A 25399-nucleotide genomic window follows, 5' to 3' on the forward strand; every position below is an offset into this window, starting at 1 on the left:
CAAACTCATGTAAGTAGTATTATGTTAATCCATATCTTGGATTGCTCAGGATGTTATTCATACTCTGTTTTGTCATTTTTTTTTACACATTGGTCTAGTGGCTATCAACTGGCTGACCATTAAAAGAGAGAGTCTGTTTTAAATAAATAAATTGTGTGTTCTTTTCAACGAATTTTGTTTAGGTCACAGCGTCTTGTGAAGTTTAAATTCTGTTGCCATGAGCCAGAAGCAGTGACATTAATGAAACATGGTTTGTGGCCTTCATCACCCAAGGAACCACAAGCAGCATTTGAAAAAAATCTTATGGAATTGGTCAAATATATCTTCTTGGAATGCCGAACATCTTTAAAGTCGATATGTCAGGCAATATACTGGATTATGCCTTCTCTTTCACCAGTTTATGTGAGTATTTTAACCCAACCTCATTACTTCCAAAGGCTTCCCCTTTTATGACTGAATTTGCAAAGCCAAACTTCTAATTCATTAGTATGTATTAATTGCATATACAGTATAATAATTACTAAAGACAATACTAGTACATTGTAGGGTCTAATTATTAGTGTCTGCAACTTACTTCCAATAGAATAAAAAACAGTTAGACACATAGCATTTAGGTGAATTTAATCTAATTTTTAGGTAAAGGACATATATCGGCTACTTGTTGGTGAAAATTTTGGAGAATACCGTTACCTTAGCTACATGCTGGATACATTTGGTGGGAAAAATGTGCAGTTGGATAATGTTAGTCAATGCCCTGCATGCCCTAAGGTAAACAGTACATTGTATATAAACAAACGTATATACAGTACTAGGTAGCATTTATTTGGAAATCCTTTATACTTGTTGTCTATACCTTAATGGTTTTGTTGTTTGTAAAGATAATAATGAAAATGTAGTATTGGCTTGAAGAAACTTTATTCTTAAACACCAGACAATTTTCAAAGGGAATTTGTGCATGTCATATTTCATTTGCCAAGTTGATTCTGTAGGCTACAGTTAATGGCCATGAATTATTACTGACTATTTAAAGTTTAATTACATTTCTTTCATTTAGAAAAGTGGAAATATGTATGTATCTTTGATGCTTTATTTGGCTGTGTGAGAAAGATAAGCGCTGGGACAAGTGTTAGACCAGCAAACCATGGAGAAACACTTTTCATAGAGCAAACAAAAGTGGATTCTTTTTTGAAGAATTACAAAGTTACATCATCATTAAAGTCACAAGTACGTACAATATATACATTTAGGTAATGAAATTCTTATGAGTAGCAAAATTCTTATAAATTTTTATATTGCAGGTGTCCTGCCATAACTTCCAAGCTGGATCAAATCTCAGATCTAAGGTGAAGACTAAAAAATTAGATGAAACTGCAATATTTGGAGCAGGTTGCAGACATGAAGTGCCTTTAAAATTCTTTAGTCTAAAAAGAGGGGAAGAGTAAGTAAATTTGCCAAAGGTTTCTAGACACTTCACTAATTGTTGCATTGAACAAAACATGTTAATGTAATAAATTTCACTGAGCTGTAATTACATGTTTTAGAATTGGAAATGCAGTTTATTTGCTGAAGTGGTTGAAAGAAAGTACAAACAACAAGAATTTGAACATCTATTTGTATTATGATATAGCATGTACACTGGAATCTCATTTGAAGGTACAGACTGTAGGCATTCAAAGTACAGACTTTTGAAATCTAACTGAAAAGTTTGCAAAAGCCTACACAGTACAACCACTTCATTTTAACCTGGGCACTTTCCTTTATGCAGCCAAAATGGTAAAATACCAATATAAATCATGTGAGCTTAAAACACCAAAATCCCCAGTAATCAGTCTGTAGAAAAATACATTAGGCCCAGACTGGCCATTTTCGCCATTTAAATGAAAGTGCCCCTGTACAGTATCAAGAGAACGGTGGTTCATTAAAATCCTCATTTCAAAATAAACATAAATTCAGCATGTGATGGTACAATATTTCCCGTGAAATAATGTTACAGTCAGTTATACAAGTTATTCCCAAATACTTAGAGAGCGAATTAGATGTATATCTGTATAATTTCGAATTTATTTATTGTGTATTTAGAGAACAAATCAGGAGGCATTATTGGAAAATGTTAAGGTGGCCATTCCTACATTTCACTGCTATGGACATAAAGTATCTTGTCAGGTACCTAACTTTTTGTATTGTATACTTTTTTTCCTTGTTTCTAATAGTTTTTTTACATTGAACTACAGCAGAAATGAAACTTCTAATATATATATATATATTGTTTGTCAATGAATGTTCTCCGGATTTAAAATTGTTTTTTATTGAGCTTTCGACTTGGTACTTCGAGTCTTCTTCAGAATATCTAAATTATTTACATGTGTCTAGATTTATATATTCAAGTTTCGCGCTGTTCTTTAAGACTCTGTATACGTTGAGAGCGTCTGATTGGTTGTTTTGAAGTTGATCTGATATCAGTGGTAGTTGAGGGATGCGTTGTCATGGTTGACTGCATTTCGTTGTCAGGGATGGTCGCTGTGGAATGATTAGATTGTTGTGTATCAGATGCGGGTGGATTTAAGTTATTATTAGTTATATTAATGTGATTATTGATAGAGTCCTTACGTTTTGTCTTAAGTTGCAGATAGACTGCAGGAATGTCGATATGTCTGTTAATAGTATTGTCGTCTGTACTAAACCAAGCTTCTTTGAATTCACGTAAAAAAAATAAATATGCCTGGATTACAAATCTTTAAACATATATATATATATATATATATATATATATATATATATATATATATATATATATATATATATATATATATATAAATGTCTATTTTTCCACGGTTATAATTTTCAGTAGCTACATTGTTTTTCCATGTTTTTGGTGTATGTTAGTGTGATATTAAATTTTTATAATAATCTTTTGGCTGATCAGGTGTCATATAGTGGCCGGAGAATTAATGGGTTTGGTCTAAGCGACGGTGAAGTGATGGAGCGAATGTGGTCTTACCTTAGGCCAACTTCAAAAATCACCAAAGAAATGACCCCGTCACACCGAGTTGATGCTCTGACGGACTTTCTCTTACATTATAGAAAGAAATCTTTAGGGCAAATCGGTAAATACAAAATAATAAGTACTTTTATAATTATTGTATTCATCCTCTAATAATTATTTTTAGTGTTCTAATTCATTGGTATAAGTATCGGTGGTATCTATTTTCATACATTCTTTGTTACGGAATATCTCTACTTTCTGAGCATTTTTTATAATAAACAGTACATTGTTTTAATATCTTGACAAATCTAGGCGAACGTTTGTGCGATCATTTGAAGAAAGCATTGCACATGAAAGCCGACACAAATGAGCAGTTGAATCTGCTCCTTGAAAATCTTAGTAAAAGCGGTTTGTTAATTTTTTCAAATTTTGTGTATAATTGTTACGGGAAATACAAATTCAATCATGTACATATTTGTATTTTTCTTTGGGTATAGGTATACACCTGAATGTAACAACAATAGAAAAGTGGTCTAAGTCTGAGAAAGATCTCTATAGTAAGAAGTCGGAGAAGAGAGGTTAGCGATATAGAGCAGTTTACTCAATTGCTATTGTCTAATTTCACTGCAGGTCGTTCTGTGCCCACTTTATAAATACCCAGTTAACGTATATATAGGAACTTTTATCCACTATATACATAAACGACCTGTGCGATTGCTACACAATGTACGCAAGCTTGAATTGGTTTACTTGGTTCAGCATAAATTATAAGGTACTTAATTTTTTATTTGGATTATACAATATTTGTAGCCACAGCGAATGTTACGGACGTCACAGAACAGTATGCGGAAAAGTTGAAAGAGTATTATGACACAAGGTTTGACTATTTCCATCATAATTAAATACCAATGTTTTAATGTATACATACGATAATTCATTAGTTACATTATGTTAATTTTTATATAAAGAGCCAAGCTTGCAGAGATCGAGATGGACAGTGAAGAATTTTCAATTTTAAGTTCTAAATTGAACAGTACGTACAGTACAGTATATGTTTCATTTTTGCTATTTTGTTTCTTAAAAGTTGCTAACGTGAATGTTATTGCAATGTTAGTGAATGTTAAGTTTTCTTTGTTTGAATAATTTAGCAAAAATGAACAACTGAAGAAAATTGAGAACGGTCAGCAGCGGAGTCAAGATCACCCAGCATTCAAATTGTATGTTACCAAAAGCGGAAGATACACGTAGAATGAATTGTTGAGTGATATGCGTGCAAGATGTTTGGAACGTTGGTTTTTGCTGCAGCTTATGAAAAAATATGCAGGTTTATATTATACAATTAATGAAATTACTAATCGAAGAGATTTCCACTTGATATATACTTAGCCACTAGCTCTCAGTGATATATACTTGGCCACTAGCTATTGTCGTTTTGTACATCGCGTGATACTGTACACGATAACTCAAAAATGATTTTATTAATTAACATGATGTAAAACACTGTGAATTTAAATGCATCGAAAGAAGTACTTTGTTTTATCATGGTAACAAACTACTAAAGAGAAATTAAACTTTAAAATAATTTTGGTCAATCCTTTGTACTTTGTTGTGATTGTATTTTCAAAACATCAGAGTGTTGTGCGATGAAATCTAAGTTGTTATATTTGAATTTACAGACGGGCAAGCCATTGCGAAAAAGATCTGTGGCCAAATAAATAAAACGACAAACACGATTAAGAAGCTGGTGAGAGAATACGATAAAAAGATTACCGAACACCACCAATCTAAATATCATCAGTGTGAGCATTGGAAATAAGATTACTTGATGAAGTAATAGTTAATGACCAAGCATTTCTAGACTGCCACAATTCACGACGCTGAGCCGAACCGTACAGAGCAGGCTTTCGTGGTGTAGTTCCAATATCTATCTCCAGATGAGCTGGAAGTCCGATAAAAGCAATACCATATTCTTGAATTTTCGAATATGGCATTTTCCCGTTTTTCTTTTTCACAACTTCACCTATTAAAATCAAGCAATGTATCTGAAACTTTACCATTACATACAATAAATAAAGGTCTCCTTTTTTTTATACACCCTGTATACACTGTATAACAAACTCTTTATGCTCATGCACAGACATCACAGTATATACAGTGACTATGCCAACTACGCTGCCTGTACTCAAACTACAACTTTCAATACATAACTTGTGCTCACCGTATTTTTTATTAAAAAGTTCTTGAATAGCTTTTACGGAAATATTCTCCTTTCCATCCTGAGAACCTATACAGTCAAGTTTACTTAACGTTTAGTTAATCATAACATTCAATAGTAAATATTATTACTTAGGCCAAAGGGGGTGCAGGAGAGGTACAAAGCGAAGCAATACAATATCATCTCATTTTCAAATATTTTTATCAAAACTCCCCCTACCAAATCGCGCTGGACCCATCTCTGCTTTAGATCCACTATTTTGTATCCGAAACTTACACTGCAGCAAATTGGCGAAGTGATGTACCAAATCGTTTTCGCTATCATTCAACATCTTATGCCGACATCTGTTGAGCCATGGAAAACATGGCCTTCAAAGCCGCAGATCAATAAACAGTGGCCTCCTAAAGCTTCCAATTCTTGAACCTTTAACATAAACATCAAAACATACATGTATATTGTATGTGAGGGAAATATAATAAAGTCTCTACACTACGAAACGTCTTGTTACCGTACTGTACAATTATAACAACCAGCTGATAGAGAATAAAGGGTAGTTATTTACAGTACTTAGTTAGCTATTCAGCGAATTAGCCTGTATGTATGTATGTATATATGGTTGTTTAGTTGGTTAGAAAGCTATATTTAGTATTAAGCTATATTTAGTAAGCTGGTTAGCACAGTAAGTCAGTATTTTGGTGTTCATTGACTGTAAAAACAATATATTTCTAAAGAAATGAATAATTATTGTAGACTCTCTGGCATGGAAATGGCAACATATCGATATTCCAGACTACGTGTACGTTTCAAACCTTACAATTATAAATAACTCGAAATTTACATAGCGGACAAAATCTTCGGCTGGCTACGCCACTGGTATTGCGTTATAGGGGTGGTTTGTTACAAAAACAAGACTAGTTTTCGGAGTGTACATATGCTAAATAATAACCCATTGCTTTTGCACGCTCTAAGTTGTTTAAGTTTACGTTTTTGGTAGGAAAACCCCTTAGCTGTATAGGATAATGAAGGTTCAATATAAATAAATTTTGTGAAATGAAATAAGTAATTACATAACAATAGAGACACGACGCTACATTTTATCGTTACGATTTACTGTACCTCTTTCATCATATTGTTTATTATTTTTTTAGCCTTGGCATTGTTGGAAGGAAGGCAAACATCTTTATCTGATTCCAATGCTTTTCTTCTAAAGGTGTCTTTTTGTTCATCTGAAAGGGTTCTCCATTTGTCACCAATGTTTTTGAAGGCATTAGAGGAAGATCCACTGCTTTCTACAAAATAAGAGATAAAGTATTAAATTATACAATAAAGAATTCTGAAAAAGTACTGTAACTACACAACTTACATGGAATATTATGGATGGTTTTGCATAGATTTAATTATTACATAATAAATGAGCAGGTATTTCCAATTTACTATATTTTAAAACGTTACCTTTGAATAGGTTCTCACTGGCAAATACATTAAAGCCAGATCTTTTTCTCATTAATCTGCTTTTTCCTACTTTTCCTGATATCCGTCCACTCGTTTTTGCCCTATAATTACTTATCCAGTGCTAAATACTGTTCATCCAATGGTAAATACTGTTCATAATGGCAATTCATTATTTTAGAGCAACATTACCTCGAGTTAATATGAAAGTCAAGCAACTGCAAGTTAACGTGCTTCAATGTAAATGTATAAGTATGTGAATTGAACAATTTATGCATACCTAAGGCATACAGTAGATAATTCAACGATTAAATGGCATGACTCTTTCCATGACAAGTAAAATTGTCTGATATTAGGGTGAACGAATGCCCCACAAGGAAATTTTCAAATGTTTTGAAAGTCAATGGGCTAACAATATTATTAATAATACAGCACCCAGATAACATCCCTCAAAGCACAGGAGAGATCAACTATGTAACTCTACCATCTCTGATGGTCTGGGGTTTTTCCTAGAGATGAGCGATCCAAGTACTACCTTCCATCAACAGTTTTAACCATTGGTAAAAGGCAACATGCTAGCCTCATAATGCCACCCATGCTTCCCTACACCACCAACTACACAATGAATAAAAGGTAAATCAACTAATAACAGTACAGAAAATGCCAATTACCTAATAGGTTAAATTGGGTAAAATCACCCAGATTGCATAAGATAGTATGTAACATAATATGCCACAACATGTAGTTAGAGCATATTTATTAATTAATTGATGAGTTTGACTTTGATAGGTTTTAAAATGCAATAGCCATGCATATCTTGGTGTAGGACCTGCACATGGCTATTAAATGAGTTAATATTTGGTTTTATCACTAAAAGAGTGTAGGTACTGTATAAAGATATTTTATCCCTCACATTTGAGAAATATTACCATTTCAGCAGAAAAAACAACAGAGAAGATATTTTAAATACTTAAGATAAAATTACAGTGCATATTCAGTTTTATACAATTAACATAAAAACTATTTAATAATCATGTTCATTTACAGAAGTCTTTTCAAATATCTTGGATGCCAAAACTGATATTGACATATTAGTTAGGGCAAATAGACATATTAGTTAGAGCATCCAAGGTATTCCCTAACTAATCACTTCACTATAGCCGTGTTTACACTACAAGCCTGAGCCTGGCCTAGGCCTGGCTTTGGCCTAGATCTTCCTAGTGTAAACACACTTTGGCCTGGCCTAGGCCAGGAAATCTAGGCCCATCATAACAGGTGGCCTAGGCCAGGCCCAAGCCCGGCTTTTTGGCGGGAAAAGCAAATAAACATGGAATTTGAATTTGAACTGGACAGATGAGGAAACTGAAGCTTTGCTAAACCTTTGGGGTGAAGAAAATGTCCCGCAGAACGAATTGGACAACTACAGTATTCGTAACAATGTGATTTATGGTAAACTTTCAGCGGCCTTGTCGGACTAGGGGTTTTACGTACTGCTAAACAGTGCAACCACAAACTAAAACATCTTCGCGAAAAATACAGAGAATATAAAGAATATAAAGTTTACACAAAGTAAAAAAACTTGTGATATGCAAACCGCTGAAATTCTAGGCCAAAGTCAGGCTGTCGAAGCGTAAGTGTAAACGCTTCGTTCTAAAAAGATCTAGGCCAAAGCCAGGCCTAGGCCAGGCTCAGGCTTGTAGTGTAAACACGGCTTATGAAACCAGGGATATGGCAAATGATATTCTTTAGTAATTTGTAGTAGTGCCAAATATCAACACTAATAGTTTATTTATGTTAACCAATCATCAACCAGCTACACAGTTTATATTTAAAAGTTCCCATAGTACATCACATGGATGCTTCAGTTTAAACCTCACATAATCACAGGACTATAGTTATTTAGAGTGGGCCTAAGCAAGGGCTGCCATCTCGGGATAACCTTTTCAAAATCAAATACCATAAACCTCCCATCACAAACCCCCCTTATAAGCCCTCTGTGTAAGCCTATCACATTTCTAGTGTTTATACACCATTCCAAATATAAGTCCCCCGACCATAAGTCCACTATTTACAGGTATATTGAAACAATAGCTGCATGAACATGTTAATGTTTGATTTTCTGAACACATGTTACCAATGCTTTCCCTGCATGTGAAAGCCCACTAAAAACTGCCTTACAAACTTCATAGGTGCAGGACTTACAGTCAGAGGTTTAATACAATGTAAACATACTAATTTGAGTGACTGGCTCTCAATCAAACAGTTCTTCTGACAATATACAATGAACAGCAGAACCTTGGTCTAGATCCTGGCAATTACTTTATATATATATTATATTGCTCTGATAATGTTTAGTATTGAGCTTTTATCTGTTAGTCTGCTACCAAAACTATTATCGAGCAGCAACACAGCCAAATGCATTAGATTTTAATCTTTTATTCTTTATGCTTGACAATTTTATTTATCAAAGGATGAGTTTTGCAGCTTTAAAAATGTGTTACTATATGTTGAGGAATTCTTTCCATGAGTGTGTTTATAATGACTCAACCATGCACATTTTAAAGTTTACAGTACATTAAAATTCAATAATCAATACTGTTGGACTGATATACACACAAACAACTATAAATTTAGCCACATGACAAAACTAACTCGGGGGCTTTTAACACAATACATTAAACCACAGCAACTAATTATGTATTTATAATAGCAGCATCTATTCATGTTTACTGTACTTTAAACAATATTATTTATTATCACCTTCACTTGTTGTTCTGTGAGCATTGTTTGGTTTGCACATTCTTTTATAACAGCGAGGTTCTGCTTCTTGGTTGAGTCCATATTTCTGCTTGTGAAGAAAGACTTTAAAATGGCAAGCTTTTCTTCGTCAATGATCAATCGACCTTGACCATTACCATTCCCGCCGTCGCTGCTTCTTTCGTATTCCATAGCTCAATTTGAATATTAAAACTCTTATAAATATTAATGAGATTTCCCAACAACTACCGTATAAAGATCACCTCGAAAGCTGTAGAAAATCGAAGAAGATATCTAATTCAGATCGTTGTTCCCCGACTATTAACACACAAAATGGCGCGAAGTCAGATCAACTCGACAATCGACATAGACTGGTAGTCTGGTACCTTGTTACTCAGTATATGCTGTTAGGTGTCTGATACCTACTATCACCGCATATATGCGCCAATTACGTTTCAATTTGATATGTTAATAAGCGTATAATTACGTGTGCATCGGGTGCAAAAGGAAAAATATTACACTTACTAGAAGTTACTATCGCAGTGAAGTGCTGCCTCAAAGGAAGGGCAAATTGGGTGTAATTTTACGGGCAAAATTATGTCAGCAACATTTGAAAAATAATTATATGACTTCCCTAATAGAAATTGTTTAATTATATTACCTTTAAATACAATAAATTTCAATACACATACGTATAACTCATCTGGAAATATTTCGCTTTCAACAATAGATGTATCAAAATTTACATATACTTACAAACATTAATAAAAAGTAAAAAGTTATAAACCTACGATATGATAAACCATATCAAATGAGTTATTTTACAGTCAAGGCCCAAAAGATGAGAATTAAATTATGCATTCCAGAAGTAGCTACTGCATCCTTGTTGCTCTTCCATTAATTATGTTATATATACATATATATTTCCTTATTATTACTCCTCATTAAGCCAGTTCTCATTTAGTTAATCCAAGATTAATCTGTTCTAATCTGTGCAATAAATCTATAAGGTGGGTTAATTAGCATTCAAGGTTGGTGAGATTGTTGTTGTTCCTAGAATAATAGTTCGTGTTGTTGAATACAAATATTCTACGGAAATATTCCACGTCATAAAAATGTACACGTCATCCGACCACAGATCCGACAAATAATTCAAGTTTCCTTTCGCTAATCCGCAAACATCCGAAAAGAGGTCTGGAGAAGAGTTTAAAGCTGCCTCAATCGAATCATATTTGTCACTATTGAATGCTGGGAATTTACACCATCTCACACGCCTCCAGCTCATCTGAGACGTTATGAGGCGCATGGACAGAAGGAAGTTATCATGCGCCTCGAACCATTGGTCCCTTCTTTTCCAAAAATAATGGTACAAAAAAGCGAAAAAATTTAAATTGTAATTTAAACAGTTGAGGAAAAAACGAACGTGTTTCCGCGTAAAAAATAATAGAATTACTTTTCATAGACATAATAAAAGACAGTTATGTTTTACATAAGCTTTTCAGTGCCAAAGTCATATGAAATGAAGAAAGTGATAACTGGAAGTTTTGTCGATGATCTGGCTTCTGATTGCCGGTTAATTTTTATACCTATATTTTCTGGCTATATACACAAAGAAAATCTTAGTAAATGTCTCGCCAATTTTAGGTGGTATAAAGTTAGGGGTATCAAACTATCGAGCGTCAGCGACATGGATCGTCCTTGGTGGGCAACCAATTTAAGTCAATGTCTATAACTGATATAATGAAAAACCGCATAAAACTTCTAATTGTCAAACTAAATAGCAAGTGGTTTTGCCTCTATACCGGTTGTGGGGGGACCGTGGGATAGGGCAATAAATGGATACGATTTGACGTTATTAAATTCTCAATATTCGGCCATGCCCAACTGAAATCGGTACCGGGAGCATATGTCCCTGTAATATAAAGATAGAAAGCTGTAGTCGGGCATTTCCCTTGGGCGAAGTTTTCCTTGGCTAGAACATAGTCGTTAGCGCATTCATAACAGGGACGATAGTGAGTTGCGAGAATTACATACTCCGGACAAACGGCTCGGTTATTCGAGTTCTGCGCAAATCCTTCTCGCAGACTTTCTAGCTGGGCAAGAATTTTGTGCTCAGCGTGACCAAAATTGCGTTCTCCTCTTTGATCACTTCGATTCGGCACAGCATTCAAAATGTTAGACTTCTTAGGGTTAATTGGCCAAAAGCCGGGTCGTTCATTCGGCCTTGCGGGAATAAGTTTAGCACCCAGTTTTTTCTCCTTGATTGCGTTTTTCACGTTACCGTTTCCGTAAATGATATTTGGGTCAACGCCATGGAGGTAGAGGAAAGCTATCTGACCAAGGACGGTCGGTTATACCGCTTAGGATATTTCGGTAAATTACTTCGGCTGCCTGTTGTGGAGCAAGAATCCCACGTGGCCTTGCCGCATCCCTTATTTCAGGATCCCCTGCTTCGATGGAATGAAATTCGCCAACAACAGTTGCCAAAAAGTAATGTAGTATGACACCAAAGAACATTATTCCAACGAATTTCATTTTTTAAAGAACTTTTAATTAATTCTTTCGTTCTTCAATGACAGCCGGAAAATCGTCTATGTCCCTAAAATATCGGTTCCAATATGCTTGCTCTTCTAGAGTACGATTACTGTCATGATCTCATTTCATGCATGTTACATTTGTTCACTGAAGCGTTCGAAGAGCACATTGAAAAACCCGCAAATTCCTCTTGTGGCTGCAATTTTTTTGAATGCTTATTTCCGTGAATTTTTTATGACATAGAAAGTTATTCCAAAAAAGCTTTGGCTTTCCTCATACGAATATTGGTACACCGTGGTATATCTTAGTATAGTTGAAAAATGAGCCACTTGTGGAGTTAGGAAAGCAATTTTCAATGAACGAGATATCATGTTCAAGTAAAGAATTAAAATCATTTCCCGCTTGATCGAATGAGGTCAGAAAAACGATATTCTTTCATTATGACATTTAAAAAGGGTTTATTTGAAATAAATAAATGTAGTTCTTAACATCAATCGCTGATGGCTTATTGCTGAAGATAATTCAACGTATGGTCTCGCAACTAAAGAGTTTATGGTTCAAATCCGCGGAAAATTTTATTTTATTATGCTAACTAGAAATTTACAGACATGCGAGGTGCATGTACGTGTACTATATTTAATTAAGTATTAAGAAACTCCACGCAGTCGCAGTGAACAAGTACGTAGTAATCCCACAATCACTACATTGAGCAATATCATATATACTAAGACTTTCGCTGTCGGCGTTTTATTTCCTGCGTCCTTTGGGCTCCATGTTTTTCTTGCAACTTTAAACGCGGCGCTGTGAATTTTGTCTTCGCCCCCGTCTTAATAAGCTGTGGTTTCACTGATCAAATGTGTTTCATAATGACCTTTTGAGAAGAGGTTTAAGTAAAATAAAAACCCCGTCAATTATGAAGTCGAGTCTTGGGGAGACCACAGTGGTCTCGCAATTTGATGGTTCGAGTCTTGCATGGAGAAAATGTTTTCATCGTGACTGAACTTCGTGTGAAGGATAAAGTAAATGAAATAACCATGGCTATTCAGCACAACACTTCCGAGTGGTAAATCGATAAATTGGTAAATCGAGTGGTAAATACCACACTTTTGAGTGGTAAATCGATTAATCGAATCCGAGTATAACTCTTCTTGATTATGTCTTGCGAGAAAATGATAAAGTAAATTAATTACCCATAAGCGTTCAGCAAAAGTTCTCGTAGTACAGTGGTGAAGAGAATGGTCTTCCGAGTAGTAAATCGGTCGTTCGAATCCAAGTATAACTGTTTTTCATTTGATGTCTTTCGAGAAAAGGATAAAGTAAATTAATTTGCCATAAGCGTTCCGCAAAAGATTTCGTAGTATAGTGGTGAAGACAATGGTCTCCCGAGTGGTAAATCCGTGGTTCAAATTCAAGTGTAACTGTTTTTCATTTGATGTCTTCATGTCTTCTCTTCTTTTGTGTCTTTCGAGAAAATGATAAAGTAAATTAATTACCCCGCATTCGGCAGAAGTTGTCGTAGTATAGTGGTGAAGACAATGGTCTACCGAGTGGTAAATCGGTGGTTCAAATCTAAGTATAACTGTTTTTCATTTGCTGTCTTCATATCTTCTATTCACTATGTCTTTCGAGAAAATGATTCTGATGTCTTCTCTTCATTTATTGTGAAAAAAGGATAAAGTAAAATAAATAGCCATAACCGTTCAGCACAATTTCTCGTAGCATAGTGGTGAAGACAACAGTCTTCCAAGTGGTAAGTCGAAGGTTCAAATCCAAGTATGCCTGTTTTTCGTTGTACCCTTCATGAAAAGAATAAAGTAAATTATATAATCATAGCCGTTAAGCAAAAGATCTTGTAATCTAGTGGCGAAGACAATGATCTCCCAAGTGGTAAACCGATGGTTCGAATCCCAGCTAAATTAACTCTTTTTCATTACGACCTTCGGGAAAGGGACAAAGTAAATTAAATAAGTAAAGGCGTTCCGCCAAAGATCTCGCAGTCTAGTGCTCAAGATGTTAATCTCATGTTAGCCTTGTGGTAAAGTCGTGGACTATCAAGTACAAGATCGAAGTACCAAGAATAGCATGGTAAACCGTTTTTCATTATGGACTTCTTGAAAAGGATAAAGTAAATTAAATAATCATAACCGTTCAGTAGAAGATCTCGTCGTCTAGTGGTCAAGATGTTGGTCTCATGTGTCGACAGTCGAAGGTTCGAATCTCGTTTTAGGTGGAAATTTTCGTTATTAATATTACATGGTAAGGTTATGGAGAATAAGTTGGTGTAGGCTTCCAACAATCACCAAGTAGCCTTGTGGTAAAGTCGTGGACTATCAAGTACAAGACCGATGTATCAAGAACGGGATGGTACGTTTCTCATGGTGGTAAAAGAAAAAAAAATGGTAGGTATGTTGCTCCGGGGAGGTTTATACTCGGTTAATCTTTGGAAATTAAAGTTAATCTTTAGGGAAATCATTGGATAGATAGGGTGAATGAGGGGTATATGAGTACAAAAAGACTTAGTAATTGGGGCGGCCTCGGCAATTGGGGCGGCCTCGGCTCCCGGAGCAAGGGGGGAGGGTATAGGTGAGAAAACAGTATATAAAATGTTTAAGTCTTTTTGTACTCATTTAAACCTCTTTACCCCTATTTATCCTCCAATTTACTCCTATCTATCCCTAATTTTTCCTATCCTCACATATCCCTAATTATCCCCTAACACAATTAAATGTTTGAAGAAAGCTCGTTTTGAAAGTCGGGAAAGGCGGGGGAAAGAGAACCCCCCTCAGTCTACTCCTCGCCCAAGGCGAGGGCATATTCGCCCTCTCGCTCTACTCCTCTCACACTCCCAAATTCTCACTTTATTACCTTGTTCTTTTTCGGTTTATCCAGGGCTTGAACCATCGACTGTATACTTGGTAGATCACCGTCTTCACCACTACACCATCAGTTCTTGTGGTGAAAGCCTACAGTTTTTTATTTTTCTTAATCTTCTTTTGAAAGGATCTTTGATGAAATAGAAGAAAAAAACATTCCCATCTGGGACTCGAACCTCCGCCTTTAAACTCGTAGAGCACTGCCTTCGCCAGTAGACTGTACGAGCTTGCAGTGAAAGGCTATACCTTTGAATACCTTTTGGGTGGGATCTCAAATGTACTAACAATTTAAATGAGTTCCCTTTAATGACAATGTTCATTGTGAGCATTGTGAGTTCATTTTTGTCGTCTAAAACGCACACAACTGTGTCTTATTCGTAGCTTGTAACCTAATATTAACCATTTGTGTTGTCGCTACTTGCTAAAATATCACACTGACATATAGTTATGAAGTGTCCATCTTTCCGCAAGTTAGTTATATGCGGCGCAAGTGAAGCTAACGGTTACGGTGCAATTGTTTTGTATTTTGAATGAAGTGAAGTCAAAGTAAAGTACAAGAATTAACAATGCATTTCAAAATAGGTTTAAAAGAAAAAAAGTACAAGAATTAAGAATAGCCGAATTCATATTAGTGACGGGAAACTCATCTTAGAAAAGATGAGGTAAAAACCCGTCTGAATATGAATTGGGATATGGATAAATTTATACGTATGATGGGTCGGGTATTGAGTAATCATTACGATAATAATTTTGTTTATTTTCGCTTAGCCTTGTTCCGTCCTTGACCGTGCTGATATTTTACAAACTCGTAGTGACTTATCCGTCTAAATGCATGCGAATTTAAAACGAGTTTCTGTTCCAGACGGGATCCAGTCTAAGCTTACCCGTATTCGGACGAGAAACCCGTCTGTGATTCACATCAGACGAGTTTCCCGTCTTCGATGGGTTTCCCGTCTTCGACGAGTTTTCCGTCTTCGATGAGTTTCCCGTCTTTAATATGAATTCGGGTAATGTATATGACGCGTATAGTCACGAGGCAACAAGCATTACATCTGAAATCGCAAATGAAGCAATTGACTATGTATTTCAAGACTTTAATTGTTGTATAAAAAGTAGAAATACTAGTTGTTCTAGCCGGTTCGTCGATTATAAAATACGCTAATCTAATACTTGAAGCTTTGGACTCAAGAGACCAACGTCTTAACAACTGCTTGACGACCACATCGTTTGCCGATAAAACTGAGTTGGAAGAACTTTTAAATGAAATAATTATGAATCGTTGCTGTAATGTTGTTGAGCTGCTGGTTGTTTGTTTGTTACCGCGGCTGCGGAAATTGCGCTTTTGAACAAAACTTTTTTTCTTCGCGTATTTATAATCGACGAGTTATACTAGCTAGTAAAGTAAACCAGCTAATAACCTTGCTTCATTTGCGATTTCAGATGTAATGCTTGTTGCCTCATGACTATACGCGTCATATACATTACCCGAATTGATATTAAAGACGGGAAACTCATCGAAGACGGAAAACTCGTCGAAGACGCACCGTAACCGTTAGCTTCACTTGCGCCGCATATAACTAACTTGCGGAAAGATGGACACTTCATAACTATATGTCAGTGTGATATTTTAGCAAGTAGCGACAACACAAATGGTTAATATTAGGTTACAAGCTACGAATAAGACACAGTTGTGTGCGTTTTAGACGAGAAAAATGAACTCACAATGCTCACAATGAACATTGTCATTAAAGGGAACTCATTTAAATTGTTAGTACATTTGAGATCCCACCCAAAAGGTATTCAAAGGTATAGCCTTTCACTGCAAGCTCGTACAGTCTACTGGCGAAGGCAGTGCTCTACGAGTTTAAAGGCGGAGGTTCGAGTCCCAGATGGGAATGTTTTTTTCTTCTATTTCATCAAAGATCCTTTCAAAAGAAGATTAAGAAAAATAAAAAACTGTAGGCTTTCACCACAAGAACTGATGGTGTAGTGGTGAAGACGGTGATCTACCAAGTATACAGTCGATGGTTCAAGCCCTGGATAAACCGAAAAAGAACAAGGTAATAAGGTGGGAATTTGTGAGTGTGAGAGGAGTAGAGCGAGAGGGCGAATATGCCCTCGCCTTGGGCGAGGAGTAGACTGAGGGGGGTTCTCTTTCCCCCGCCTTTCCCGACTTTCAAAACGAGCTTTCTTCAAACATTTAATTGTGTTAGGGGATAGTTAGGGATATGTGAGGATAGGAAAAATTAGGGATAGATAGGAGTAAATTGGAGGATAAATAGGGGTAAAGAGGTTTAAATGAGTACAAAAAGACTTAAACATTTTATATACTGTTTTCTCACCTATACCCTCCCCCCTTGCTCCGGGAGCCGAGGCCGCCCCAATTACTAAGTCTTTTTGTACTCATATACCCCTCATTCACCCTATCTATCCAATGATTTCCCTAAAGATTAACTTTAATTTCCAAAGATTAACCGAGTATAAACCTCCCCGGAGCAACATACCTACCATTTTTTTTTCTTTTACCGCCATGAGAAACGTACCATCCCGTTCTTGATACATCGGTCTTGTACTTGATAGTCCACGACTTTACCACAAGGCTACCTGGTGATTGTTGGAAGCCTACACCAACTTATTCTCCATAACCTTACCATGTAATATTAATAACGAAAATTTCCACCTAAAACGAGATTCGAACCTTCGACTGTCGACACATGAGACCAACATCTTGACCACTAGACGACGAGATCTTCTACCGAACGGTTATGATTATTTAATTTACTTTATCCTTTTCAAGAAGTCCATAATGAAAAACGGTTTACCATCCTATTCTTGGTACTTCGATCTTGTACTTGGTAGTCCACGACTTTACCACAAGGCTAACTGGTAATTTTTGGAAACCCACACTAACTTATTCTTCATGATATACCATGTATTATTAATAACGAAAATTTTCACCTAAAACGTCTCAAACTAGACTCGAACTTTCGAAAGTCGGCACATGAGATTAACATCTTGACCACTAGACTGCGAGATCATGGGCGGAACGCCTTTACTTATTTAATTTATTTTATCCCTTTCCCGAAGGTTGTAATGAAAAAGAGTTAATTAAGCTGGGATTCGAAACATCGGTTTACCACATGGGAGATCATTGTCTTCGCCACTAGACTACAAGATCTTTTGCTTAAACGGCGATGGTTATTTAATTTTCTTAATTCTTTTCGTGAAGGACACAACGAAAAACAGGCATATTTGGATTTGAAACATCGACTTACCACTCGGAAGACTATTGTCTTCACCACTATACTACGAGTTTTTGTGCTGAACGGTTATAATTATTTAATTTACTTTATCCTTTCATGAAGCTCACAAGGAAAAACAGCTATACTAAGATTCGATCCATCGACGTACCACTTGGGACACCATTTTCTTCACCACTAGGCTACGAGATCTTTTACTGAACGGCTATGGTTATGTAATTTATATTTTATTCTTTTCTTGAAGAATATAATGAAGATCAGTTATACTAGGGTTTGATCTTTGGAGTTATCACTTGAGAGACCATTGTCTTGGCCACCAGACTGCCAGATCTTGGGCTGAATGGGTGTGGTTATTTCATTTACTTTACCGTTTTCTTGAAGGACATAATGAAAAATTGCTATACTAGGATTCGAACCATCGACTTACCGTTTGCGAGACCATTGTCTTCGCCACTAGACTAGGAGATCCTGTGCTGAACGGCTATTGTTATGTAATTTACTTTATTCTTTTCTTGAAGGACATAATGAAAAACAGCTATACCAGGGTTCGATCCATGGAGTTATCACTTGAGAGAACATTGTATTCGCAACATTGAAAAAGCCGTGAAAGCCTTTGAATATGCTAAAGAGATAGACGTCTTGGTAAATGATAAGTTTTCTTTAATTTTCCTCTAGCTCGCTTCCTTTATACTATTATTTAATACTGCTTTGGACGGTCTTGCCCCAACAAGAGAATGCATAAAAATGGCAGTCTGCATTGCAACACGCCCGACTCGACGCGTCAAATGTCCCCGCTCTCACACGTCATCAAATTCAATGAAACTGATTCGCCGTAGAAAACAAGGAATGCATGCTATTGCTTTTCACTGGACGAGAGCTTGAGTGATTTGCATGCTTTAGAAAAATTTCAAAAGAATTAATTCGGGCTTGTTTCTGTTAGCCTGTAAACGAGATTATGCATATTAAACCACCATTTCACATTTTTCACATATGCTAAAAAGAACGAGAAAGTCTATTCGTAATTCATCGTTGGAAGAAGTCACTGCAAGCTTAGCGTATCCTGCTTGGTTTTGAATACCAAATAGCTGTGCGAATTCAACACTTTCAATGTGGAATGTGGAAATCGATTTGCCAATAGACCTTGTTCATAATGACGTCAAACGCGGAAAGTCTGGTGTGAAAGTCGAAGTTTGTTTGGCTCGATAGTTTTGTGGAGCCAATCAAATTTCGTGTAACATCAGACTTTCCGCGTTTGACGTCATTATAAGAAAGGTCTATTGGCAAATCGATTTCCACATTAGAAATAGACGAAATAGCCTATATGCGACAAATAATTATTTTCATGTGAAAGGTTCCGTAAATGTTAATGTTCTGTCATGTCTCATTGCACCCATGCACTTGTCATCATACCTGTTTTAAACCTACTCCTAAACCCGTCACTCTTAATAGTAGCCCACGGCAAATCAGTGGAAAACTAGGCTTTTATCATTTGTTACATCTACCATATAGAAAGGTATTTGAAAGCTGTTGGGACACACCCGTCCATTCGAGAGCGATCCATAGGGGACGGAAAAGTGCTCGCACCATTAGACCACACAGAGTGTTTTAAAAGTGACCCGTTTGAAATCAAGCTTTTTTGACGTTCTCATACCTGACCACTCCTCTTTTTCTTCCTTCGTATGCCCAATATAGATTTAATACGTCTTTTAACAGATTTTATAATTAGTGGTGGACCAGGGCTGCGCGAGTAGCGTGACCGAAATTTCGATGGGGTAGAAATCTAATATTACATTTAGGACCTTGCAAATTTTAAATCAATAAACAAAACTATGTAAAACTCAAAGAAATTACGAGGTTGCACTTCTTTACACATCCAATGGACCCGAGTTACTTTCCACCATCTTGCAAGGCGTGCAAAAAGTCAAGGACAATCGTATGTAACTTAAGACTGTTTCCCGATACTCCACGCTGAAGTCTAAAATGCTTTCCAACTAGTAAGAAAACATTCGCAACCGATCATTTGACAAGTTTCCACCAATAAAAAAGGGTGATGAACTCCAAAAAACTCCTTCCTCGACTGAGTGATGCAAACAATTTACGCTCAGGTCCATGGAAAATCTATCCCAGGATTGTAAGATTTTCATGATATAACTTATTCACTGTCCTTATAAAATATTTAGGCTATTACTTGATAGACCACTATAATTACCATAATAACAAGAACAATGTTTTTTGATACGCCGAAAATCAAAACGTCCAAAATTCAAGACATTCGAAAGCAAGCAGAAGTACTCTTGAAATTCTGAACATTGTGACAGCAGGCTTAAAAACAAAACCATTTTTTCACTTTGATATTCTATGAATATAACCCTTGAAATACATACAACTCACACAAGCAGAAAGAAAACGTCTGGCCATGTAAATTTCGCGATTGAATTTTTAAAGTATTTCTATTCATCTTCCTATCCCTTTCTTTACATAACACAGTTACAACGTTGAACATATTTCATAGTTCATGCTAGATGTATATGAACACTATATCTGTTCATTCAAAACTATGCGATGCATGTATAGCTTAACGAGATATGATCTGAAAACTCGCCTTTATCGCCATCATGTTTCATTTTATAGAGACTCCAACGGAAGATGAATTTTGAAGCAAAGCATTATCTTGCAATAAAGTAATACCCAAAGTAGTTCATTTAACTCATGGCGCCATGGCGACGCTTCGAAATTCGCAGAAATTTTAAGTCCATATCTCGTTCTCGTGTAACGAATTCTGTCAATTCACTGTCTACAATTGAGCAATCTTGTCGCTGCTTGCACTAAAACTAGACATTTAATATACTAATTCTCGTGAATAATCAGAATTTCCTGGACTAGGCGAATCAAGGAATCACTTGCTCAGAGCACTAAATTTGTTGTCGACAGCAATATCCGTTCTTCGATTCAACGACTGTTCACTCACGGCACGCCCGCCATGCCTAACGTCCTCGAAGTTCGATGAAGATGACGATTCACTGGAGAGACAAAAATATCCATTCATTACAAGGGTTTACATGAGCTCGGTTACCCGGGAATTAACAAAGGGCGAGAAGATTTTGAAGCATTGAAACAAGTTTTTCTAAAACTAAACAAGCAAATGCTTTTGTTGGGAAGATTACACCACTGCCAAGTATCCACCTTTTTGGAACATCTCGTGTCTTTGCATCAGACTCTTTAGGGCCTATGATTACATATATATACGATGCCAGAGCTTTTTATGAATCAGATTTTTATGACATTTGAAGTAGTCTGGCAGATCCGTTTGCACTTTTGCCTGGAGCCCCTCTTGTACTGCACATCGATACAAGACCCCCTCCCAAACTCTGGAAAAACATCCATTCCTAAAATCTCAATTTTGCCTTTTGAAGAGAAATTAATGAACCCGAATATTTAATCTTTATAGTTTAGCTTACTTTTTGCTGGAAGCAGTGGAAGCTTGAAGAGTTGGAAATGCAATTTCGCTCGCAATTTCAGGAGGTCTGCGAGGGTCTCTTTCTCTTGCACCCGATCTGTATTTCCATGACTGATCTCTGCCTTCTGCTTGATTTGCCATGGCTCTCCTCATTGATGGAGGGATATATGCTCCTTTGCCAACTTCTTTCTTCGGTTCTTGTTTTACTTCTGGGGCGGAGGCTGCTACACAAATAAAATATTTCCAGACTTAGAATCGGATTGTATGTAGCTAAAGTATTCAAACCCATTCCGAAACAATTTCATACGACAGAAAGGGAAATCCCAGTCAACAATTTGTCACTAACTACTACTGTAAAATTGCTCTCAACGGCCAATCATAGCTTTTATGTTATGCTATGAAGTGCATAGGTGAATGTACATAAAATAGTATAAAACACATATGCTATTATTCTGAGCGAAACCAGCCACTAAGCTAACATAGTTTTGTGGTAGCCTTCCCCACAAAAACGGTCAAACAATGTTACTATTTATATAAGCAACAGACTTGACAATGGCGGGAATTGGCCCTGCAAACTTTAGTTTGCTACATACTGGTAAAATTACAAGATGTCAAAAATGCTATACACGAGGCAACTCATGTATGCAAAAACATGTACACAAATCATTCATTACCACTTACCAGGAACAGTTGGCTGCAGGTTCACTTGCCAAACATTGCTTGATTTATCCTTTCTTTCTGTACAGTCTAGAAATACAATAAGGAAAAGTTTGAAAATAATGTATTTCTATTCATCACTCTTTGCAGAACATGCATGTATAATGTACATGTGCAATATGTGTAGGCATGCTTTAAGAAAGCAAGAGTCTTGCATCAGCATCTTGTGAAACACAACTTTACTGCAATGTAGCACCCTGCCAAGTTATATACAAATAATACAATCCATTTATCAGCACACCCGCTGGTACAGGAGAAAGTTAAATAGAACTTTGATATCATATTTTTTTAATATTGACCAGAAGGCTTAATTGACAACAAATTTTATTCAATTGTAACAACGTTTCGGAATTTACTCCATTATCAGGTTACATTTAAGCATAGCTTTGAAAGAGGGAATGAAATATTCAATGTCAAGAGTAACCTGATGCTGAAGTAAACTCCAAAACATTGTTACAATTTAATAAAATTTGTTATTAAGAAAGCCTTCTAGTCATTATTAAAAAAATATTACTATATCAAAGTTCTATTTAACTTTTCCTGTACCAGTGGGTGTGCTGATAACTGGATTGTATATAACTTGGCAGGGTGCTACATTGAAACTATCATTACATTTAAATGAGGCTTAGAGAAAGCTTGTTTCTAAACTTTGATACAATAAATATTTGGTAACTTATGTATCTACCTTCATCATATTCTTCAGCATCCTCTGGTTTATCATCATTATCTTCATCAACTTTATCCCTGGAATAATACAGTATCATATATAAGGCATTTGAAAGATGAACTATTCAGAGTATTTTAGGTGCAGTAAAAATTAGCTATGGAAATTGATGTGAAGTCTGTGTACTAAAACCTGCCACTGTTACACTGTATATCTCTGCTGTACACCATCATGAGTATACATAGGTCTTGTCAACTTTAATGATAGCCCTGGCAATTTTGATAATTTTTGTAGGGGGTTGGGGGATATAACCGTCAATATTTCCAAGTTTGGCAGCAGTTCGGTGAATGTCTTTTGTCTCTGAATGGCAATTCCTCTTTAAAGATGCATTGGCACAATATATTCTTATGTACAGCCGTACAGGTATTTACTTGTTGTTAATGCCTTTGATAACAATTAAGTTGTTAACTGAGTTGTTCTTACATTAATCTCTTGACTCTGCTGATGATAAGTGATTGAAATTCAAGAAAACATTATTAATTTTAGCCACAATAAGATATCCATGCAACCATTTCTTTTAATATAAAATATTTGACTAATAGGCAAATTGACATAGTACATTAGTTTAACTACTCAGTATAACACTACAGATTTTTCTGAAAATAATTCACATAATAATCTTCAGGAGTGACAAGAAAAAAAATTAATGGCAGCAAATAAATGCTGCCCATAATTTCATCTTCAGGTGTATTTTTGGCAGCAATTGATTTTTGTGAGGCTGTGATGATTTTTAAGAATAAAGCTATTAGATGCATGCAATAGGAAAAAACTCAGATCTATTAGAAACTGAATGGTAATGAATGTGGAATTATCCTTTTATCTTGTTTTCTTAGAGATATAAAAATGTATTCACACCAATTACAGCACCTATTGCTGAACTGTTTCTGCTAGGTAATTGAATCAATGAGAACAATATATATGTATATACCATCAAAATTTTTGAACAACTATGTATATATCATTAGACAAGAATGTATTTAGTTACCTTATTTGTAAGGATTGTACTTTTAGACCGGAGTAATCTTTTTCTTTTGGTTCATTGAAGTCCTCCCATTCCTCTTCATTCTAGAAAATTTAAATATGACTTATTGCTCATAAAAATGATAATTGAACATATTAAGAACTAGTTAAAAAACTATATTACAGTAACTTGGGTTTGTAACAGGTTTTTAGCCAGCCTACAATCCAGTAATCTTGCCGAATAACAGGTCAAAATACAGTTCTTGGTCCATGCAGTTGTGAAACAATATCAATTGGTAAAATAAAACCTGTTAAAAAATAAAACCTGTAAAAAATGTTATTTACTGCATTTTGGAGCTGTTTTTAAAACTTTGAATACTTATATATTCAGCTTCAAAATGAGTATGCTTTTTTGTACAGATGCAATCAACAAATTGATAAACTGATAAAGAAATGTTACAATAGACTGTTCAAGTGTAATATGCATTCAGGCAGAACTATCTAACAGTAATTTGGCCCAGAGGGGGACTGTAGTATCATGAGTATCAATATATTCCATGTCCAAAAGGGCAACTGTGATGATGTGGCATTACCTTTGTACCAATCACCAAGATATTTTACGTAATTACCAGGGGCATTTTACTCACTGTAATTCCAGGCAAACAATAGTTGTTTTACAAGCCAAATTAAAGATCTTGACACTTTGATCAGCTTGCAGACCCTGCATAAAACCTGTTTAGATAGGTTTATACTAAATAGTATAAACCTATCTAAATAGTAGTTCTAATTGACTGCCATAATAGCAAGTTGTCCATAATATAAGTGCTAAACATTCACCGTGGCCCATTGACTAGTTCCTAAGATTTGTATTATGAGTGAGAGAAAATCGGAGTAATTTAAGAAATTCCTGGAGGCAATCAACTTCATATTACATGAGGTTAGGATTCTCACAATTTTGAATCATCTCTCACAACTTTAAAGTAATCAAGCTCATGATTTAGTGCATCCTTAGTCGTCATAACAGTTCTACTTATGCTGACCTGTGTGTTGGAAAGCTGACTCGCAGTTGGCTTTTGTTCTTTGGTTTGTTCATTCACTGGCTTTTGCGATTTCTCAACCTGCTTGGTAATGGACGAAGTTGTCGTAAACTTCCCCTTGGTTTTCGACTTTCCTTTCTTTCCTTTGTCTTTCTTAGCAAAGAAATCGTCTAAGGACTTGTCTTCGCGCTCCATGTTTTCTCACGAACAAGATGGGAAGGCCAAAAAGGCCAAAAGGGAAAAAGAACTTCGATCAGGCAAGTACAAATGTTTTTCTTCTTGCCAGAAATAATTTTTTTAATGATGACCATGCGGTCTTTGCTGCCCCTGGTTGCCCCCCGTATTCCTATGTTTTCCCGCATTATCACCTCATCACCACAAAAGATTGGCGGTTGGCCACCTGCCTAAAAATGTCCAATAGCAATTCCTATT

General features: G+C 35.9%; 2 protein-coding genes and 2 long non-coding RNA genes across 5 annotated transcripts; 1 reads left to right on the forward strand and 3 right to left on the reverse strand.

The window, feature by feature from the left end:
• The first annotated feature begins 192 nt into the window (after positions 1 to 192).
• On the forward strand, positions 193 to 1081 carry LOC114531329. The gene is made up of 3 exons (XR_003687842.1): positions 193 to 402; positions 637 to 768; positions 1055 to 1081. It is a non-coding gene; the product is annotated as an uncharacterized LOC114531329 (long non-coding RNA).
• Positions 1082 to 4904: 3823 nt separating this feature from the next.
• On the reverse strand, positions 4905 to 5519 carry LOC114531330. The gene is made up of 3 exons (XR_003687843.1): positions 5475 to 5519; positions 5202 to 5267; positions 4905 to 5003 (listed from the first exon to the last, which is right to left on the reverse strand). It is a non-coding gene; the product is annotated as an uncharacterized LOC114531330 (long non-coding RNA).
• A 3-nt stretch (positions 5520 to 5522) lies between these two features.
• Positions 5523 to 9808, reverse strand: LOC114531268. Its single transcript, XM_028552907.1, has 4 exons — positions 9408 to 9808; positions 6651 to 6771; positions 6315 to 6487; positions 5523 to 5621 (listed from the first exon to the last, which is right to left on the reverse strand). Exons 1-4 carry the CDS (start codon positions 9594 to 9596, stop codon positions 5523 to 5525), a joined length of 582 nt encoding a protein of 193 aa, XP_028408708.1. The 5' UTR covers positions 9597 to 9808.
• Positions 9809 to 20397: 10589 nt separating this feature from the next.
• Positions 20398 to 25277, reverse strand: LOC114531305 (protein CDV3 homolog B-like). 2 transcript variants are annotated; one of them, XM_028552939.1, is made up of 6 exons: positions 24971 to 25277; positions 23956 to 24035; positions 22932 to 22990; positions 22211 to 22276; positions 21531 to 21750; positions 20398 to 21092 (listed from the first exon to the last, which is right to left on the reverse strand). In XM_028552939.1, exons 1-6 carry the CDS (start codon positions 25160 to 25162, stop codon positions 20969 to 20971), a joined length of 741 nt encoding a protein of 246 aa, XP_028408740.1. In that variant the 5' UTR covers positions 25163 to 25277; the 3' UTR covers positions 20398 to 20968. The 2 variants fall into 2 exon arrangements, with proteins under 2 accessions (XP_028408740.1, XP_028408739.1); XM_028552938.1 differs by having other exon boundaries at positions 20402 to 21092; positions 21531 to 21753; positions 24971 to 25276.
• Between the last annotated feature and the right edge of the window lie 122 nt (positions 25278 to 25399).

Source organism: Dendronephthya gigantea, unplaced genomic scaffold (assembly GCF_004324835.1).
Source record: "Dendronephthya gigantea isolate DGI-Jeju-01 unplaced genomic scaffold, DenGig_1.0 000070F, whole genome shotgun sequence".
NCBI lineage: Eukaryota > Metazoa > Cnidaria > Anthozoa > Malacalcyonacea > Nephtheidae > Dendronephthya > Dendronephthya gigantea.

What these genes read in the sequence shown, in the direction of transcription:
- LOC114531305 (XM_028552938.1), bottom strand. Translation starts at nt 25,162, where the DNA reads ATGGAGCGCGAAGACAAGTCCTTAGACGATTTCTTTGCTAAGAAAGAC. An exon ending in GTCAGCTTTCCAACACACAG is followed by an intron (nt 24,036 to 24,970) that starts GTCAGCATAAGT and finishes TAAATTTTCTAG; the next exon opens with AATGAAGAGGAATGGGAGGA. An exon ending in CCTGCAGCCAACTGTTCCTG is followed by an intron (nt 21,754 to 22,210) that starts GTAAGTGGTAAT and finishes TTATTTGTGTAG; the next exon opens with CAGCCTCCGCCCCAGAAGTA.
- LOC114531268 (XM_028552907.1), bottom strand. Translation starts at nt 9,596, where the DNA reads ATGGAATACGAAAGAAGCAGCGACGGCGGGAATGGTAATGGTCAAGGT. An exon ending in TCACAGAACAACAAGTGAAG is followed by an intron (nt 6,772 to 9,407) that starts GTGATAATAAAT and finishes AACAGTATTTAG; the next exon opens with CACTGGATAAGTAATTATAG. An exon ending in TAAACAATATGATGAAAGAG is followed by an intron (nt 5,622 to 6,314) that starts GTACAGTAAATC and finishes TTTATGTTAAAG; the next exon opens with GTTCAAGAATTGGAAGCTTT.